Source organism: Sander vitreus, chromosome 15, assembly GCF_031162955.1.
Source record: "Sander vitreus isolate 19-12246 chromosome 15, sanVit1, whole genome shotgun sequence".
Lineage (NCBI taxonomy): Eukaryota > Metazoa > Chordata > Actinopteri > Perciformes > Percidae > Sander > Sander vitreus.
Window position 1 is genome coordinate 15773784 of NC_135869.1, and position 21277 is coordinate 15795060.

Genomic DNA, 21277 nt, shown 5'->3' on the forward strand with positions numbered 1-21277 from the left:
TGTTGGCTGCTTGTAAATCATACGAGTCTTAAGGACACATAGCTCAATTGATAGACATGCTTGAGCTCCTTTTACTGGTTGGCTGTGAAGCAAGGGCTTCTGCAAGTCCACTTTAGCAGCCAGAAGGACACAATCTTGTTTTAACAGGAGTGCTAGAAGTAGAAGTTCATCATATTTCTTAAAACATATTGTAAAACACAGGGCCTCTGAGGAAATGTGAAAAACACAATTAAACAATACAATGAATCAAGATATCCAGACCTTTGGGTCTGCAGGTAATTGAGGTGACCTAAAGCTATAGTTTATTGTGTCAACTGTCAAAGAACTGTACAAAGATTTGTGTGGGTTTTAGGCATTGCTTCCTGTTGGTGGCAGTACTGACCTCCTGCAGGACCAGGGCTTTGCTGTTGTAGGGCAACGCAGAGTCACAGTCTGGTATGTAGTCTACACAGTAGTTGGCAGCAGCCTGGGGGTCCTCCAGAATCAGTAGCTGCTGAATATCTCCCTGAAATAAACCAGAGAGCAGACAGAAATGACAGACAAGTGTCATGTTATAAAGCCAGGCATACAGGAGAATTTAGAATCATCTAAATGGAGTACTGACAGAAACACAGCAGCTGCAATAATGCAAAGTGAAGAGATCAGAGACCACAAGACTGAACCTGTAACAATAAGCCACAGACACTAAGCGAACACAAAACTGGCTGCAGATGTAAAGTGAAGTATAATAAAGTAGCATCATCAAATTGCCACTACTGCTATTGCTACTGACTATTGCTTCTCTGTGTTCCCATAACTCCAAGAGGGCCAGATTGTGTACACAAAACAGTCAAATAGCTCCCCCCCCTGTCAGGATCTTTCAGGACCTTTCACTTCCTATTCTGCCCTGGAGGCATAGCCAGTGTGCATACACAAACGTGCACAGAAACAGCACTGCTGGACCCTGCAGCACTAAGCCCAGAGCCTCTGTTAGCTTTAATGGCCTTACACTCAACATCACTCTTGTCTTCTGTCAACATTATATTATTACATAATGCTCTGTAGTGCTGAGATACAAAATTGTCGAGTAAAATACCAAACACAATGGTTTGGAAATGCTTTTCTCAGTTATGTATTGCTATAAAATAAATAGTATTAGTTAAGACAACAGTATTAACAACAAGTGTGGCTTAAATAAGTTTTTGATGGGCATTTGTCATTATTTTTGACATTTTTTAGGTTAAATAATGAATAAAGAAATATATTCAAAAGATCAGTTGATAGTGAAAATCTCTGCACGCTGCAGTGTTAATTCTCTGACACAAGTCGGAAAATAATTCAATATAAACCAAAAGCAGGCAGCCACATGGCACAGTGTTTGACAACGTTTAGATTACATTAGGGATACGAATCTATGTAACTGACAGGCCACTGCAAACATATTGCCGGGTGAAATGTTATCCAGGGACAGCTGGGCAGCCATTTGTGATAAATCAAGTCAGATTAACTGCTGGATACTGTGGTAATTATAGTCCCATTGTAATCTCTTTAATTAGGCTTTAGTTGTCAGAGGTGAAAGAAATCAAAACATATTGCTACCCGCCACCAGCTCATATATCTTCTTATACAGCTCATGACAGTCATCAAAGCAAGTCTACGCAAAGTCTGGATCACCATACAGAAAACTGTAAACCTAGGAATGACCGTGGACATCATGCTTTCATTTATGACATCAAACATGAAAGGAGTTGTTATCCACCTATCCTTTTTTCTTCCTGTTTTAGCCAAAAGCCAGTGTCAACCAAAGGAAATGATTGCGCTCTGAGGTGAGAGACAGAGAGAAAGGCAACGGGGAGTTAATCCAATCTAATCCAATCTCAATTTGAGATCAAAGGCAACACTTTCACAGATAAGTTTTCCTGTTTTTCTTGCCTAGCAGGGGCTCTCTCCTCTAGAAACACTCAGCGAGTAATGTGTTGCCCAAAATCATGTGTGCTCTGCCATTCTCCATTTAGGACGGGGCAAAGACATCAGAAGAGGACGTCCTGTGTAGACGTCCTGAAAAGGAAAACTCCTCAGCTGAATCCACACATTTCTGATGGCTCGCATACACCCTGCATGAAGTCACACATGGCTCTGTTGGCAAAGGTTCATTAGTGTTTCAGAGAGTGACCTCGTTGCTTTCCCCTGATGTCTGCAAATCACAACTAACTAGATATTATATAAGGTGCTGTTCACACATATGCAGTGCCTTAATCAGATCTCAATCTCTAAAAAATGACTTGCCTTTTTGTGTTAGTCACAACCTTGTGTGGGTGAAGGAAAAACCAGAAATTAAACTCACTGATGAATCAGCATTTTGATGCTCCCCATTTGCTTAAAGTGCAACATATGTTCACAACTGACCAAAAACATCTGACCACCATCAGACATAAGGCAAATTATGACTTAAACAGACCTTGACCCGATTTAATGTGGTTTTTTCCGATTTGTGTGGTAAAGCGATTGGGTTGCTAAGTATTTAAATAAAGCTGCCTTTAATTATATGCTCAATAGGTCTTGGTTTCAACATGTCTGTAACAGTGAGCAAAAAACATCTTATTTCCAGTACTACAATCGAGACAAAAAGGATCAGAATTTCCTAAGAAATAAACACTGGTCTGGATCTTATCGAAGCAGTCAGCGTGTTGGAGCCACATACACAGGGCACACAGCGGCCAAGAAGGAGCTCCAAACTTGTGGACAGTTTGATGTTTGCTTTACTGCGAATGCAAGCAGAGCAAGTGTTGAGTTTGAACACCCAACTTTTGTAGTCATTTTTTGGACAATCTGGAAGCAATAGAGACATTAGTGGCTGACCACAGTCCCAATGCTCCCACGCTGAGCTCCCACACTGAGAACTGGGCCGGAACACCGGCCTCCTCCCCCAGAAGCAAGGCCTGGGAACAGAGACCCAGGGGTCATCCTGATTAATCTCTCCTCCCCTGGTACCAGCCTCACCCGAGGTGTACAACGCTGATGCTTAGATATGCACAGCCAGACATATATGCATATGCATACTGTACTGTAAATGCACACAGTGAAACTCATATTTTCCCATCACATGTTTCAATGAAAAATCTAAAACAGATGGCTCATTTGAGAATTTTTCACTTACTCCACAGAAAACAAGATATTAAGACTCAATTTCTAGATTCAATTAAGTGCAAACTTCGATACACATGACCACAATGACCACACAAACTGCATGGGTTGGACTAAAGGATGGATCCAATCAACAGATGAGGAGTATTAGTCATCACCACAAATAATGTATCATCTCTACACATAGGATGATGAATAAGGGCATGGGAGTGTTTTTGGAATAAGACCAAAGCTGAAACGGTCTCCATTGCTTCTGAAAAGGAAAATTTATAGAGCCCACAAGGAGACACATTTCTTAACTGGAGCGGGGTATAAAGTAATTTAAAAACTGGAATGCCTGTCAGGGATAGGGTAGGAAGGGAGCGTAGAGTAACTTATAGCATTGGAGGGTTAGGTCACTTTCTTAGGTCATAGGGAAGATAAGGTTAATGTGTGGAAGGTAGTTATTGACTACATAAGCAAAACCCAAGTCCTAGTGAAAGTGAAGAAGGCTGTGGTTTCTGTCTATTAGGCCAATAGGGAGTGATAACAACACTCCCTCTCTAAGTTTAACAGTATGTTCCCTTTTGCAAAGTGTGTGGTATTCTCGGGACACTGAGGGGACAGAGGTTTGGGAAGAAGGTAATTTCTCTGAACTTGACTGTACCTTATACCTCTGTCTGTCTTTCCCTTTCTTTCTTTCTTGCTCCATTGCTGAGCAGACACAGAGCCTCGAGGACATGGCAGGGGAAGGGGCTTGAGCTGATCTCTATTTCATGCTGTAGGCGAGAGATTTAGAGTGGAGCCTCATTGGGAATGACAATAGAGCAGGGGTTGCATATTGTCATGGGAAGCACCGAGAATGACTTATGACAATAAAGGTTACTGCAGAGAAAAAGAGGAATTGGACTGGACACTCCCAGAGCTTAGTCTGAATCTTCTTGCTCATCCTTGTTTTCCCAACATACTGATACATATTATAATGCTCTTAACTCAAGATGTGTACTTAAAATGATCTTATTTTTAGGAAGACACAATTTGGAAAGACTTAAGTAACTTTATCTGTGATACATGTCCCCTGCTACTCAGTGATTTAAAAAAAAAGCCCAACATGTGTAGCCACAAGAAGCAGGTATTTTTCCTGACCAAACACACATTCACAGTCAAGCATGTTTCTTAATGCACAACTGGCCATTCAAGCTCACATCAACACAGACAGATCTATACTGACAAGTCCAAAAAGCAAAAAGAATGTGTAATTCTTGGCTTTGCAATGGAAATGATGAGGCTGAGCATGTCTGAACAACACATCCCCTCATCCCCACTCCCTCCCAAACACCTCTTTTCTTCTGCATTGCTTTGTTCTTGCAGCACTTCATTGACCTAAGACCCCTGTCACCCAATAGCCCGATTTTCCCTTTTAAATCTTTTCTTAAGTAGCTTTAAAGGTAGGGGTAGTGAGTACCAAATACAATTTATATTCTGCTTATCCAACCATTTCCTAGACACAACTGTATAATGTATGATACTGTATAAATCATATACAATTTGATGTATGCATTCAAGTTATAGAGGAAACTATTCAAACCCAAGATCCTATTTCTTGTGCATTTTTATGCACATTTCTCCAAATATAGGCCTGATATATGGTATGTTTTAGATCTTGGGAAGAATTTAAAAGAAAGTGGATATTAGCAATGATTGGCCATTGGTGCAGTATGAAGAGGTTTTCTAATCTGATCAACAAACTATCCAAATTCTTATCACTTTGCTCAACGGGAAATGTTCAAGTCAGCAGCAGTGTGGATAAAACACACTGAATTTGGTTAAATGTGATGTAGTCCTACAGCGCCTTGTCAGATAATTCAAATAATATGCATTGTGTATTACTCGAATGAAACAGTTTCCCATGATCAAACCTATATACTTACATAATAACACAAAGTTCACATGATACCGACTCTCATTTACTTCCTTTGTCAACTTCAATGAAGACATTCACAAAGAAACACACTTGCTGGCAATCAACTGCCTTTTTTATTCTATATGTTATTCTTTTTAGTAACTTCCCAAACAGACCTGTTGAAACTTTGGATAAATACAATAATAAAACTAAAACAAAATTAAAGAGTATCACACCATAGTAAAACACTTGGTTTCAGAGGCTCCCATAATTTTATAACATCCTACCTCAAATACATCTTCGTCTAGCAGCCGAGTGCCAAACACAGTGACACCGTCTGTGCTGACTACAGCGTTGTCCCCTCGCAGCAGATCCAGGGTCTCTACCCTCTTACAGTCTAAGTACAGGGTCACAGACTTGTCCTGCACGCTGTAGGCTATCCTGTGCCATCTGAAAGAACAAAGTGCGAGAGAGAATTTACAGACGGTTGAGCCTTGGAAGGAGGTATTGTGGAAATGTAGAAGCGCAAGTTTTTTGTCTGTTACCCAGCAGAATCAATGATGCAAAGAGCTGTTTCACACCTATTTCAAGTGCATTTGAGCATGAGAATGTGAAGGATTGATTTCCTTAAATCATTAAAGCAAGCGCTTCGCAAGCATCTTATTACTTTTAAGGTCACTTAAAGTTAAGCACATGGAGTGAGCTGTATGAATCAGGCTACAAAAAGGTGAGGCCCACCTCAGATTCCAAGGCTTGGGAAAGTTATACAACCACAGTTATTGTAAATATAAATTACAGAGTGCTGGTGGGTCTGATCTACTGCAAACACACCACAGATACAGTGTGCTGTTAAATCAACAGAAAGGCGATGCTATGGAGATGCTATAGGCCCTTAAACTACCCACTTTCCATCAGCCAGGTCGATCTTCTTGAAGATGGGATACAATTCCGGTGTGGGCTGCCCATGCTGGTCCTCATACAGGAAGACAGGCGAACGGCCCACTTCCAGCCCCAGCTGCTGTACCCCCTGGTCATCATACATTGAAAGCAGGAAGAACTGGGAGCCCTTTTTAGCACGCACTGTAGTCATCACAGAGAAATTCTCTGGAAATTTGGTGGAATCTGGGAGAGGAGAGGAGAGGAGAGGAGAGGAGAGGAGAGGAGAGGAGAGGAAAGCTGGTAAGTCATACAAGAGAGAGCACAGCAGGGAACAGATATTTTTGTAACATGCGTGCACCACACGCTGCCAGTGAGACCTGAGTAAAGATAATACTGATGCAACATATTGCCCATGAAGGCAGTAAGCACCCATGAGAAAGAGTAAAGGGAGTTCAAAGTCAGATCTCTTAAAGTTTTACTGAGGAGAGAACACATTTGAGGGCTTTTTGCCTTTTCTAGAAATCCTCATTGGATAAAAGTCCAGTACCAGGGAAGAGCTGTTTGGTTGGAGCACTGAGCTGGATCTTTTTGTCTATATTGTAGGCCAGATCGCTCTCCTCCAAGCCCCTCCTGCTGGTGCAGAGACCAGCCTCCAAGGACACCCCCTCCATGTCCTCTGACAGATCCAGCACTCGCAGAACATCAATGGGATCAGCTGGAAATGAAAAGAAAGAAAAAAAATGAACCATCTGTACATTGTTATAGAGCAGATAGAGGAAATATAGTGGTTTATTGTATTTAATGCTCACAGATCTGATTCTCTTGCTTTAAACATGATATTGTTAACAACTTGACATGCTTGTAAATAAGCCCTGCTTTCTGTTTATTCCTGTTTATAGCATTGTAGGAAAAACTTGTGAAATGAAAAAACTACTTATGATAGGGTGGAGCTTGTGGCAGATTACAGCAGCAAGCTTTTAGTCATGTCAGTGCAACACTTAAACTCTACCAGTGTGACAGCACTTTGTTGTCTGGCTCAGATAAGTGCTGGTTGTTACCGAGCTGAAGAGCAGGGTTTAGTGTGGCTGGAAGCTGGTTTTAAAGTGTGGAGGCTTCCTGCTTCCTAGCAGTCGGAAGAGACGAGTTCCTCTGAGATGTGGCGGCAGGTGGCCAGGCTTCTGTGGGTGTTATTATAGGATAGGGGTGGTACACAGCCTAACCCATAATCCTACTGCAGCACACCTGACAGCTGACACCTGCACACCGCTCACCCTGCACCAGAGAGCAACAATATGTCCGCATCGCATTTCTCAGAATTTGAACACTGGCACAAATAAACGCATCAGTGATTCATATAGTCTCGCTGCTAAAACATCTGCCCTAACAAGCCAGCTAGTTTTGTATTAAAACCTTCCAAAGCTTAGTCTTAGTCTGAGAAATTAAACATTTCTGCTAATGGGGTAAGACTGTTTTATTTGTTTATTTATTTGTTCAAAAGTGCATGTAAATATCTGAAAACAAGACTAGAGAACAGACTAAGGCCAATTGCTGTAAAACTAGCAACAGAAAGAATTCTCATGAAAACTCTTGAAGCAAGTTGATTTCAATTATAAACAGGAAAACCGAGCTAATGAATTGTTAAGATGGAGATTTTTTGTTGTTGAGCAAATGCCTCTGTTGATATGATGTTTCTCCCAGTGCTGGCTCTCTCATTACAATGAACCTGAGCATTATTTGCAGTCTGCTGGTCATGTTATCAGATGTTCTGTAGATAAAGTGCTGCCGTAAGCATTAGCCAGGATCAGAGTTTTGTGTACAGCTAGTCTCCCACCAGCTGATATGAGAGCCTGTTCAGGGAAACTCAGCACTTAGCATTCCAGGCATCTGAAATGAGGATCCTAAACCCAAATTGCCTCCTGCAGCTCTTGTTGCTCATTCAGAGTTCACCTTTTATATTCCTTGTTAATTAAACATGTGGAGAGAGTTTACCGTTGCCCAGACATTGCTTGCAGAAAAACACCACGTTATACATTTTATTGCATCATTTATTTGCATAGCAGAGGCCGTTTACTCTGAGCAGCTTTGAGAGCTCGCCCTCTCAGTCCCCTAGCATGGCAATGGGGCTGTAAATAGGTTAAGCTATGAATTACAGCCAGGCTCCAACAATAGAAAACATAAGGTACAGATCTAAAGGTATTTAACACCTCAGGGTTTACATTTTGAATGTATATAGAGTCATAAACAAGCAGTGTAAATTAAATAATTACAGAAGTTGCAACAACAGAAGCCTCAGTCTATTATGTGCAAGTGGCACCAATGAATATTCACCCACACACAGTCATTTTGGATCATTTTCAAATCTGCTCTAGCCATCATGACACTGAACCAAGACCTAAATAGCAATAAGGTTACCCCCCCACACACACACACACACACACACACACACACACTTACATCAAGGACACTGACATTGTTTTTGATTTCACATTCTCACATTCATGTCAAGGCTTTTTGTCTTTTGGCTTGATATGGTCACCTGACAATGCTGGTTAAGTTGGAGAGTAAAGGGAATGCTTTGGTTGCAACAAACTTCATGACATTTACCTTATAGTAGGCTGCATCCTTGAATGCCCTAATCAGGCTGCCACTTCAGAAGCAAAAAACAGACATGCCACACCAGAGTCTCTTTTATTTTTGTAGCTAAAAGCTTGAATACATTTGCATCTGCATTTCTGTCAAAGCACTTTATTATTTACAACAGTTTACTTTGCACTTTACATCATGCCTGGGTCCTAATCCTTAATGTCTGTATTTAATTGAATCGGTAGCAGTGTCTCTGTCTTTGTCTGATCCCAAATGAGCTCTTTGTAGCTTTGTTGTGGCCTTGACTGCAAATCAATTTCCGTTGGGATAGCAAAGTTTAAAGTTAGTGTTTTAGTCAAAGGTCAGACTCCAGTAAAAATACTCATGCACAGAGAGAAAAAGAGGCCATAAGGCAGTGATGTTTGGAACAGTCTGAATAATGTTCTAAATTGAAGCAACATGGGTCTAATTATACAGGATTCTTGTGTTTCTGTCAGCCCATCCAGAACAGCACCTGACAAAATGATCTCAAAACAAAATAACACAATTAAACTTTTCAGCAGAATTGTTTAATTTCAAGTAATCCAAAGATATGTCAATGCACCCCATGAACTGTATTAAGTACATTTCTGCCTCAACCACTATACATTTATAAAAAAAAAAAAAAAAAAACTGTTTCCCAATTCTAAACATGCTCCAACTATAGGCTGTCAGGAGACTGTTGACCTCTGACACTCTCAAAACAATAGAGAACAGTCGAGATGTGCAACAATGCCAAAGGGAGAAATCTGAGACAAGCAGCAGAAATTCCTCCAAAAAAAGAAACTGCATTCACAATGATCCGTCAGTTAAACGTGCAGTGAATAATAGGCATCCCACACCCGAGTTTGCGAAATAAACTGTTATAAGTTTGGCAAGCTGATTCGGAGAACATAGGAAAAACCTAATAGCTGCTGCAACAACATCAAAATCTAGTTAAATATAAGCATGACCCAGAAAATATCCATTGGATATATTTATATATATATGACGGTGTCAAGACGAAACCCCCAGGCTTGTGGGGCTGGTGGCCACATGAAATCTAGATACATGCAGCAATCAAAAAAAGACAGTTATCTATTCCGTTTTGGATCCATTGATGTCACCTTAAGTTGTGCCAATTCTTGCAGCCTCTTTACCTTTCCTGCAGCACTGACTGTCTCAGCAGGTTTTGCTTGCATCTCATTAGGCTTTGTGGTAATCATTCATGTCCTTACCTCACCTGTCAAATTATCTTACTTCTAAAGAAGTGTAGCAAGAGTGGATGGGCATAAATGAGATCAACACTCTGGTATGGTCACTGAAAGACAGAACTCCCAACCTTCTTGGTTATATTGTCGGCCAGTGCAGCATGCTGTCCTCACAACTTAAAGGTCCCATGACATAGTGCTCTTTGGATGCTTTTATATAGACCTTAGTGGTCCCCTAATACTGTATCTGAAGTCTCTTTTTTCCGAAATTCTGCCTTGGTGCAGAATTACAGCCACTAGAGCCAGTCCCACAATGAGCTTTACTTAGGATGTGCAATTTCTGTGTCTGTAGCTATTGAGGAGGAGAGAGGGGGGGCAAGGTGGAGAGTGGGGGTGTGGCCTTGACCAACTGCCACTTTGCTCGTTTGAAAGCCATGATGTCTCTCTCTCATGGGTGGGCCAAATTCTCTGGGCAGGCAAAGCAGAGAAAGGGGAGGTAACCTTCCTCCTTATGAGCTCATAAGGAGCAAGATTCCAGATTGGCCCATCTGAGTTTTCATTTTCTCAAAGGCAGAGCAGGATACCCAGGGCTCAGTTTACACCTATCGCCATTTCTAGCCAATGGGGGACCATAGGCAGGCTGGGGGAACTTTCATGCCATGGGACCTTTAAAGATATGACTTAGCATGTTTGAAATAGAATCATACAATCTCTAAGGACTGATGACTCAGACTGTCCAATCGCAAAAGGTCAGAGTACATGGGAAGGAGCTGAAACATCCAGCAATTTCACAGACATCTGGCATTTCTGCCTTCTTTTTCTTGTGATTTTTCTATGAGACAACCATGTCTGCCCAGCAACAGAGCAGTCCACAGCCTTCCTGACAGAAAAGAGCCATCTCTCAAACAGTCCATCTCACAGATCATGCTCTATTCGCTGGAAATTCCACTAAACAGTCTACATCAGTGTATCCTCTCTGGCTGTGTGACACTTGACACAGTCCCTCCAACTCAGCACCACTTCAGTTATACATGGACATAATGTGTTTCCTGTGTTTTTCAAGAAAATGTCTCTGAAGACATTCTTTATGACTCACACCACCTACACTCCCAGTTCAGCCTGAAAAAATACCACTCGCACACACACAATACAACTCTGTCAAAAACAATTCTGCATGGGAACTGAGGAATTTTAACAAGAAATTAAGCCCAAATGAATCAGTGAAAATTTCCCATAGTATCTTGGACAACACCCTGAGATGACAGGAGGAAAAGCAACACTTTTTCTGAAATGTAACTCTTAGTAAAAACTACTGTTTCTGTTGGCATTTCTTCAGAAAATGTTTTAAATTCAGCAAGCTGTAAAACATATGGTGATTAATAATAATAAAAATAAAAATCCAGACATCATTTCTACCAGGCTACATGAAGAACAGCCTTAATCTAATTAGCAGTGGGTGTGACCTTTTGTCTGGGTCACTGCTGTGTGTGCACAAGAACACTATGAGGTGAGGAGAGCTAATACACCCTCTGAACACATAACCAGCCAAATAAGAATGGTACACTGACTGCACACACAGTTACACTAGTATGACCAAACAGCCTGCGCACTGTTCATATGTAGCTCAATTATAACGCCCACAGAGGGAAAACAACAGCACTTTGGACCTCTGCCCTAGTCAAAATTTCTCTCTGAATCACTGTATTATTTTATCTGTCAAACACACTTCTTTAGTTCTTGTAAACAGGGTTCATTACTGTAAAACAACATGCCATCATGACTTCGCGTAAACATACACGCCACTTTCCTAAAGCCAAGTGTCATTTTATCTGTATGCATTTTGAACTATCTGCGTGTATGTCTACGCTGTATACAGCGGACGGCAGTCTGCAACGTCACAGCGTAAATGTACACGCCACTTTCTAAAGCCACGTGGTGTGTTATCGCGAGGCTACGGTTGGGTTTAGGAAAAGAAGAACGGGGTTGGGTTTAGGAAAAGAACAAACGTGGAAAGGAAATATCACATGCGGGACACAAAGGAAAAAGTCCAGTGTTTTACCCATCCTCCACCTCGACCAACCTCCCTACGCGGATTTTTGCCCTTTCGTACTACTCGCTACGGCATCAATTCACACGCAATCGCAAGGTAATGCAAGTCAATGGAGGCCAAATGGCGTTGATAAACACGCTAAAAAGCAAGTATGCGTCTTGATAACACGCCAATAATGGCATACGAATTGTGATACGAAATGTCATACATACGCCACTTCATGAGATCAGTCTGAAAACAAAGAAGAGCGTGTTAGAAATATCTATGGCAAAAGTAAATTTGTAGGGCTGGAAGAATGCAAACTGAGAGGCAGGGATAGTTCTCACCCTGAATGTACTTTGTGGTTGGGTCTGCTTTGAGTTATTGCTGAGAATTTAGGCGCAAGTCAAGTCAGCTGTTTGTAGATGACTGCTGGGAATGGCTATATATATATTCGGAGGGGTTATGAAGTCATGATTATTGCTATGATTATTATTAGGGCTGTCAAAATAACGCGTTAATTTCGATTAATCTGAGAAAAAATAACGCGTTAAAAAAATTAACACAGATTAATCCATTCCATATTGACGTTTGCATACAGACGAAAATCTGGTGCCACTGATATGTCTGCCCTTCTCTCTGATGCTCTGAAACAGACGTTACAGGAAACACAAACTCCGCTGCATGTGACGCTAGTTAACACAATACTCAACAGCAGCTAACGTTAGCCTACCGCTAGCTAGTAGCTGGATTAAACACGGTTAAAATGCTGACAGCTAACGCTAAACAGTGTAAAGTTTGACTGTGTTTTACTGTAGAGGATTCAACACCGGGATGTAACGATCTGCAGCTGCCATCGGAGAAACAACAGAGCCGGTGAAAAAAAACAAAAAACAACAAACTAAACTAAACTACAGCGTCGTGGTGCATTTGAAGTTATTGTAAATGTCCTTTTCCTATCTGGTTGTTGTTTTTGTCGTTCAACAGCAATTTACTAGTGAAATAAGTTATTGTTATTGTTATACATTATTATTAAATCATTTAATTTTGACCATATGGCCTTAGCAATAAAAAAGCCGTTCTTTAATGTCACCAACTGTTGTTTAGTACCCTTTTTTTTCTTTTTCTTTTAATTATGTATGCGATTAATTTCGATTAATTAATCACAGAGTATGTAATTAATTAGATTACATTTTTTAATCGATTGACAGCCCTAATTATTATTATTATTATTATTATTATTATTATTATTATTATTATTATTATTATTATTATTATTATTATATACAATGAAAGAGACCAGCAGTGCCTAACATTAGGTCATATAGTCTGTAATACCTAATTATTTGAAATACCACATTATTAATATTTACATATGGTTATGCTCTCTTGTCTGTGTAGCATGAAGAGATATGAGACAACCAAGGACATCCGAACACAAAGGTTATGGCCGATGTACGAGATTCTGTGGCTGTAAAGTTTAAGTGTACAGTGTGTAAAGTTGAGCTGCACAGGCACTAAAATAGTGGAAGAGTAGACCTGAGTTAACTAGCAACAGGAAATGTTCTGGATTTACATACAAACGACACTGCAGAGATCACCCTGTAAGAAAAGCACAAGCAATACTGTATGCATTAATTTGTCTTCTTTTTCAAAAGTTTCATGTGTTATACAAACAACTGTTGCAACCATTTATTGTGCATGCACATTCTTATAATATACACCATACTGTATATAGACTGTAGGGAATCCACTAACTGACCCTCTCCTAACTACAATGATAAACCGGACATAATGTATGATAAACGACAATGTATGTACTTACAGGTAACTTTTTATGTTTTTGAAGTTCTGTCATTTTTCATACAATGGTCTTTACTGACCTGTAACAGCAAATGAGACTAACAGTGAAAAGAACGCTATTTTTATATAGTTTTTAGTAAGGCATCTGCCCGGGTCCAATTTCCCCACAAAATCACGGAATGATTTGCGGCAGGTAGACGACGCTACAGTAACACATTCTGATGGGTCACAGATTTCATTGTAACACCGGAAAGCCTGTGTTAGCGTATGCCAGCGGAGCCAGGTAAAAGGAAGCAGGAGATGTCTTTATATAGGCCTAATTGTATTTTAATGTTATTTTAGAAGGTATCTGTTGTAGTTATGGCTGATACTGGGGCAGGACCATCACAGGAAAGAAGGAAATTAAACAAAGAACACTTTTTTTTTATAAAAGATAAAAGGGAATAGGTAAGTGAAAGATAACGTGAGTCACACTCGGTCGGGCTTTCAACAGATGGAGACAATTACAGCATTGTAAATAATGCAAAACCGACCCCGAATTGGCCCTCAGGTATGTAATATGTCTGTTTTATTCATAAAATAACTTTACAATGCGCAATGTGGTTGTACGTCAGTAGCCCACATTAAATAACGTACCGCTTCCATTTAGCGGAGAGGTTTTCCTTTTACTCCGTGTTTGTGTTGGCTAACTATTTTCTTTTCCCTGTAACGTTACTTGTGTAAAGCGTCCGTGGGTTTCATAAAATACTCTATATTAATCTAAGATATTATTACGTTGGTTGCTACAACAATCTCTTAATGCTTTGGCTCGTAACACAGTGACAGTGATACCCGGTTTAGCTCACGAGACATCCAAAGTAGGCTAAGTTGCCGTATGCTACACTTGAAATGCAACGATGCATCTGTAACTTAAGCAAAACACTCATCACGACTATATGACCTTCCCATAACGCTAACTCAGTAATCTACAGTGGGAAATACAGCACCGTAAAGAAAATACCTTTACGACAGCAGGTGTGGTAAAAACACTACCGCTTTTGTCCAAAGCGGCCGCTAGAATCAACACAAACTGAAAGTTACATAAAGCCACTTTAACATGCCTCAGTGTATATCATATATGTATCATATCTAACATGCTTATCATTTGCACAAATGCAGGGGCCTTGTTTATTCTCATCTAACCTTACCATCCTAGCATTTCCTCACCATATTTAGTGGACATAGCTCTCAGAGTCACATGTAGGCCACTTTTTTCCTCTAACATATCTCCTTGATCAATTTTTACTACATGAGGGAAATGCACAAATTATTATTCAAATACTAAAAACAATGTAGCTTGTTTAGAGTGCTCTGCTGAATATGGGTCAGTAGTCCTGTTGTTACTTTTCTTGTTGAAGCTGCAAGATTCTGGCGGCATCTGATTACACATTTTCTTCCAATTCACATCAGCACCACATTCTTCAATCTTCACAGTTTGTTCTGCTCATGTTTGTTCACAGCATGATGGGCCGACAGGCCAAAAGCAGCTTGGCCCATTGAGAAAACACCTGCCTCTCAAAGCTCATAACTTGACAGGCCTTCCACATAAACACACAGAAAACACATTTTACCTTTATACTTGTGAGGATGTTCTTTTTTTACTGTTCTGACTAAAGTAAACATTCCCTTACCATAATATCCACTACATACCTAACACTGGCCCTTAACCTAGCCTGACACCAATTCTACGGTGGCTGACAGGAGCAAACGCCCTGCAACTTAAGAAAACACACACAAATAGACAAAACACAAGCAAATTAAGAAAACAACTTCATTAATTTGACAACACATGCGCAGCATTCAGCAAACGCGCTGCAAATACACATAACACAACCAAATACATAAACGCACTGCAAATACACACAACACAACCAAATAGATAAACGCACTGCAAATATGAAACGATGCAAAATGAAAAGCACACAAACCCAAAAAACAAATGCAACAAAAAAAGCAGCATCCAGATTATACAACGGAAGTTCTCCAGACCTCTAGAGGGAGCAGCTAGTGGAACAGCTTGATTTTCGACCCCACGGGGAGAGAGTGCTCTGCCTTTTTATTAGAGTCAGGTATGGCTGCAGCCTGGAGAACTCCATAGACTGTATATTAAATTCATATTATTATTATTATTAATAACATAATATATTAGTAATATACAGTCTATGCTCCCGTCTCATGCCCTCCCGGCTGGTGCCGTCCCCGAGCTTCGGCTTTTCCAAATTAAAAGCTTGCATCTGGTCCGCTATGTGTTTGTACTTTGGTGTGTTGGATGTTTGTGAACTAAACAGTACGGCAATCATAGTAGATGAATACAATAACTTTTTCAGCAGATGTCTTACTTACAACACGTTGGAGTTAGCAAAGCAGTTTTGTGTTTATATGTGCGAGCGGGATTTATTCAGTTTGATAAATCCCACGGTAAATTGGCTGGTTTACTAAACAGGGAGGGACTAGAAATCCTGTCTGTTTTTTGTATTTCAAGAGCGAATTGCGCCACAATATGAATACAGATTGATCACTTATTTTGTTGGTAACCGTTGTTGTATAATCACAATATTACACTTGAGGAGCCCTATACTTCAGTAATGCGCCTTTCTGACCTCGAAATTAAACCCTCTCATGTAATATGGCTTAAACAAACGTCAACGTTAAACGCTGATGCAGTTTTAAATGTTTTATTACCACGAGTTTACAGACGTCTCTGCTGATTGAGTATCACCTGTGAGCTGAGCCAAGACACACCCACCAAACGAGAGAAAACATATCTCAAACATAGACTTAATATTTACAGTCTATGCAGTTGCTCTCTCTCTCTCTCTCTCTCTCTCTCTCTCTCTCTCTCTCTCTCTCCCCGTGGGGTCGAAAATCAAGCTGTTCCACTAGCTGCTCCCTCTAGAGCAGTGTTTCTCAAATGGGGGTACACGTACCCCTGTTGGTACTTTGGAGTACTGCAGGGGGTACATGAACTTTTTGCAAAATGCTTGAAAATATGTCATGCATAATTCCTAAAATAATTATACTATAATGAATGAATTACTGTAAGTGATGGATTCTGAACATTTGAAATGTAGCATTTAAATGTTTTTCAGTTCCAAGGTTGTTGTTTAGTAGATCTCACTGCCGACACTGTATTGTTCCTCTTTATAGAGATGTCAACATGTTTTTGCGCTGGTCAGGGGGTACTTGGCTTAAAAACACAATTCAAAGGGGGTACATTATTGAAAAAAGTTTGAGAACCACTGCTCTAGAGGTCTGGAGAACTTCCGTTGTGTAATCTGGATGCTGCGTTTTTTTGTTGCATTTGTTTTCAGGGTTTGTGTGCTTTTCTTTTTGCATCGTTTCACATTTGCTGTGTGTTTATGTATTTGGTTGTGTTGTGTGTATTTGCAGCGCGTTTGCTGAATGCTGCACATGTGTTGTCAAATTAATGAAGTTGTTTTCTTAATTTGCTTGTGTTTTGTCTATTTGTGCGTGTTTTCTTAAGTTGCAGGGCGTTTGCTCCTGTCAGCCACCGTACAATTCTAATCACTAAACTCTCTTCAAGAGGTGGGGGGAGTGTTTATAATGACCTGATTTTGGAAGATATTTTCTCATCTCTTTATCCTTCCGAGGATATCAGGTCCTCATAAATATGTATCATAACACACCACCACAACAAATACAAGTTCACACACATAATTTCTTATGCACGTGTGCATGCATACCTCACACACAGAGGATTAGCTTGATACAAACATGCAAGCATACACATGATCAAGCCCATTCAAGTTTCAACCCCAAGCCGCCATTTAGTCTCTCAGACATCATAACATTGAGGCAGCCATTATGGAGTGTAACACCAGAGCTGGCAAAATCAAAGTATAACACTATATGCCGCACACACCATGTGTAAGACAGGTATATACTGTATACACATGCTCCTTTAGAAGTCCTGTTCCTTTGTGCATCTGACAGACACTTTAAAGGAATTCTCAACAAGTTGTGGGCATCTGTGTTCACAGCTTAGTGTCTAAAGGACACTTGGCAGGTTCAGAGAAGTTGAAATATGAGCCAGGTCACAATGTCATTAAGGGTAGCATATTGTTTTTAAGACTCTACAGATGGCTTTGGAAGGAAAGATTACTACTGTGGCCTCTACTGAAATGTTCATGTGCATGTGATGGATGACATATGATAAAACTTTTTCTAAAGCCCATAAAGTAGGATAAAGAGGCAGATGACATGTAAGGGGACACTCCAAAGAAGTCAGCCCCTCTGATGACTGCTCATTGCAATTCTACAGGAAGCATCGCCAACTAGTCCCACAGAAAGCTTCTTGAAGCATCCAGTGATCAGAAACACAGCCATAGACGCCTGAGGGGAAGAGAGTTACTGAGTTTCTGGAAGCCAGATGTGTGTTGAATACTATAGATTGCAATTCAGTGCCATGAAGCATTTCACTGCAATTTCTAATTATTAAAGACTTGGTGGGATTCAAAACAGTTTGCTTTGTCAAAGAGTCAGAGAAGCGGTTTGATATGACACTTGCAGCATCAGCAACTAGGGACAGACATCAGCATCTCTGATGTTTAATGTTTCCATTACAGAAACACAAATTCACATAACAGAAGAAAACACTAGAGCTGTTGCAGCTGCAAAAATCCTCTTTTCCTAGTCTTATATCCTGCTAAATTCAGCTGCCTTTTTCATTTGTTTTCATTTGCCACTAATTTGTTGCTGTATCAAAGGCGAAAAAGGCTTGCCGTTCTCCTTTGGGAGTCTGGTGCAGGAATGGCAAGGAGGCTGGATCAAACAGGAGACAGTGAGGGGGCTGTATGCACGATTTCCCCTCTGTCGTAGAACCAGTTAAGGATGAGGCAGAGCATGAACAAGAGGAGAACGGTGATGTAAAAGATCAGGCAAGGATAAGGCATAGAAAATAAAAACAAACACCCCCTATTCCCAGGAACAGAAAAAAAGAAAGAAAGAAAGGAAAACTGAACAAAAATGTATGTGAGGCAAAAAAAGAACAGAAGATTCTAACTGAAACTAGCTGTGGACGTGTGCAAGAATGTCTCACTTCCTGTCAGTAAACATGACTACAAAGTACTCTCTCATCTCTCTTGAACACACACAGAAAGCATATGGGAAAACATTCTGGCACTGTAATACACACACACACATGCGCACAAACATGCACAGACTTAGACACATCACATGCACATATCTAAGACATAGCCATATCAGCACCACCATATGTCCCAGGCACTTTTAAATAATCTCATCCTCTCACTTCACAGGCCCTCATTAGAGAGCAGTGGACACCACAGCCGCTGTGTCACTTAAATGTGATTATGTCAGTTGGCCCACTTCCTCCCGCCATTGCTTTATGTCAGCCAATGAATTACATCAAATCCTGCCAGCCATAAAGTGGGTGCATGTGGAAAGCAAGTGAAAATGAGATGTCTTTAAGCACTTCTGGTGACCACAGGGTTAACTCCTGCTGTTGAGGCATGGTGCTCCATCAGGGAGTCTCTAAGCAGCGGCACCTGCGAGGAAATAGTTGGCTGCCAGTTGAAGATACTCAGGACATGGCCACAGGGCATGCAGCCGGGCCTGTGTGGGTGACAGACAGATAGCAGTGGGCCAAATGACATACAGTTGTATGCACAAGCTGGTTACTGGCTATCTTGGGAACATGGATATCTTAAAATGGGTGCAGCACTTGCTGAACAAGCATGAAAGTGCAACAAATGTGGACACCAGGACACTGTGACAGACAGACAGACAGACAGAGAGAGAGAGAGAGAGAGAGAGAGAGAGAGAGAGAGAGAGAGAGAGAGAGAGAGCTGTTTGACAGAGACCAGGCCCTCTTCTTACAGGTGGATAATTGAAAAATGTGTCCAGCTAATTCACTCCTAAAAGTCATAGTGTGTAAAATATGACCTGAGGTAGTAGCCTACAATAAAACATGTACAATATTTAAATGTGCCAGAATAATCACAGCTAAGGCCGTAAGAGTGTTCGTGAGCAGAGGGCACATTAAACAGATCCATGACAGGAATTTTAATCTACTGAGTTCGGTCAGTGTTCAGCCATCCACCTCTTTCTCAAGCCGACGTTAAACCTTTTCACAGTAAACCGACGCTGGTCACAAGCAAACTCGAACATGACATCATACATCTCCGGTCGCTGTACGTCTTACAGCTCAGCTGACGCAGGAAGATCACACTAAATTCAAAACCTTGGAAATGTGTTCAACTAAAAATGCAAACTGGAGCATGAAAAGCTGAATCAATCAAAATGTGCTCCTTGAGCAATGACGCGGGTAATTAATACGTAAGCATACACAAAAATATCTTATGCATAATTGCACGTGCACGGTTCTGAAGGATCCAAAGTTATCCTTAAAAGACAGTAAAGATGCTTTTGCGCCAAGTGTTGGCTGGGGACCAAGTGATGAATGATGGTGCCTGGAAAAAAAAGTCACGGAAACTTAGATAAAGGAGACAGTTCATCTTTAATCTTCAAATAGATGGGCTACTTTACCAGCTTGTGTCGTCGTTACGTGAAGCAGGATACAAATAAATAGCGGTATTCTCCTGCGCGACCTGGTCCTTATTACATGGTCCATCTTTTCCAAGCGGAGACCCCCCTCTGCCTCCACCACCAGAACTTTACACTGAAGTTAGATTTGCAGGAACTCAGCAGCCATGCGGGGAGAAAAGGAGAGAAGCCAGTCTGTAGTTCCACTTGCTTGATTGTTGGAGAAGTTTTGTTGTGGTGGCTCCTCTCAGTTTCGCTCTGCCCCTCTCATTCAAGTTCTCCCTCTCGCCATCACTCCCTCCCTCTGCGCTCCACCTCCTCCGCCTCTCCCCCTCCCATTAGGACGGCAGAAAACTCCATCTTCACATTTAGGCTATTTCTAGCGATCCTTTGTGAGGTTTCACTTCTTAAAGGTGGTCATTACCCACATAAGTTACATAGTTTCCTGATTTTTTGCAGATCTAGCCAGCCTATATATCCACAGAGACTACAACAAGAGGCACAGCACCTGAATGTATACATGATTACATTAGATTTGAACAGGATGCTTGAAAACAGTGACCATATTATTAATTTTGATCATGATGCAAAATGTTGAGATATCTCTCTTTTTTAAATTCTTGTTATTTGGTTCCCTGTTAATTAACTTTCACCTACCAGTGAAGATCAGAGGTTTTGGGCTAAATCATTTGAAGCTGGAGGATGTATCTAAGCTTTAAACTTCACACACAGCACTAGTTAAATACATCTGAACATTACACATCCCTGACCAGTTCATGGAGTCAGGTGTTTGCAGATCAGGCCAGGCCAGGGCAGGGTGTCTGCACCATCAGTATAATCTCAGCAGCCCAGCATTGCTGCTGCGTTTTTGTAATGCTTGTCTAGGCTGAAGCTGGAGGCTGAATTACCTCAGGTTAGGGGTTGTGGACTCCTTGTTCAGAGGGAGGAACAGCGAGCTAAAACCTATTATTTAAAACATTGCAGTGTGTTTGTTATTCCACACACCCTCACTTTGAGTGGTCATGATTCCACCTAGTGTAGCTCTTTAATATAGACAAAGTCCACCAGACTTTTTCCACAAAACAGAAACATCCATTTTGTAACATGTTTAACCTCATTAAAATATTAAAAAGACATATTTAGATATTTTGTAAAAGACATTTTTTTAAAGGTATAACATTATAT

General features: G+C 40.8%; 1 protein-coding gene across 2 annotated transcripts in view; it reads right to left on the reverse strand.

Moving 5' to 3' along the window:
* col5a3a (collagen, type V, alpha 3a) overlaps positions 1 to 20362 on the reverse strand; it is a 52900-nt gene extending 32538 nt beyond the window's left edge. For both annotated transcript variants that reach the window (XM_078269259.1, XM_078269258.1), the window contains exons 1-5: positions 20096 to 20362; positions 6432 to 6599; positions 5911 to 6127; positions 5293 to 5455; positions 383 to 505 (exon numbers count right to left, since the gene is read on the reverse strand). In XM_078269259.1, coding sequence (XP_078125385.1) covers positions 383 to 505; positions 5293 to 5455; positions 5911 to 6127; positions 6432 to 6599; positions 20096 to 20180 — 756 coding nt within the window. In that variant the 5' untranslated portion in view covers positions 20181 to 20362. The remainder of the gene's footprint in view (positions 1 to 382; positions 506 to 5292; positions 5456 to 5910; positions 6128 to 6431; positions 6600 to 20095) is intronic.
* Positions 20363 to 21277: the final 915 nt, after the last annotated feature.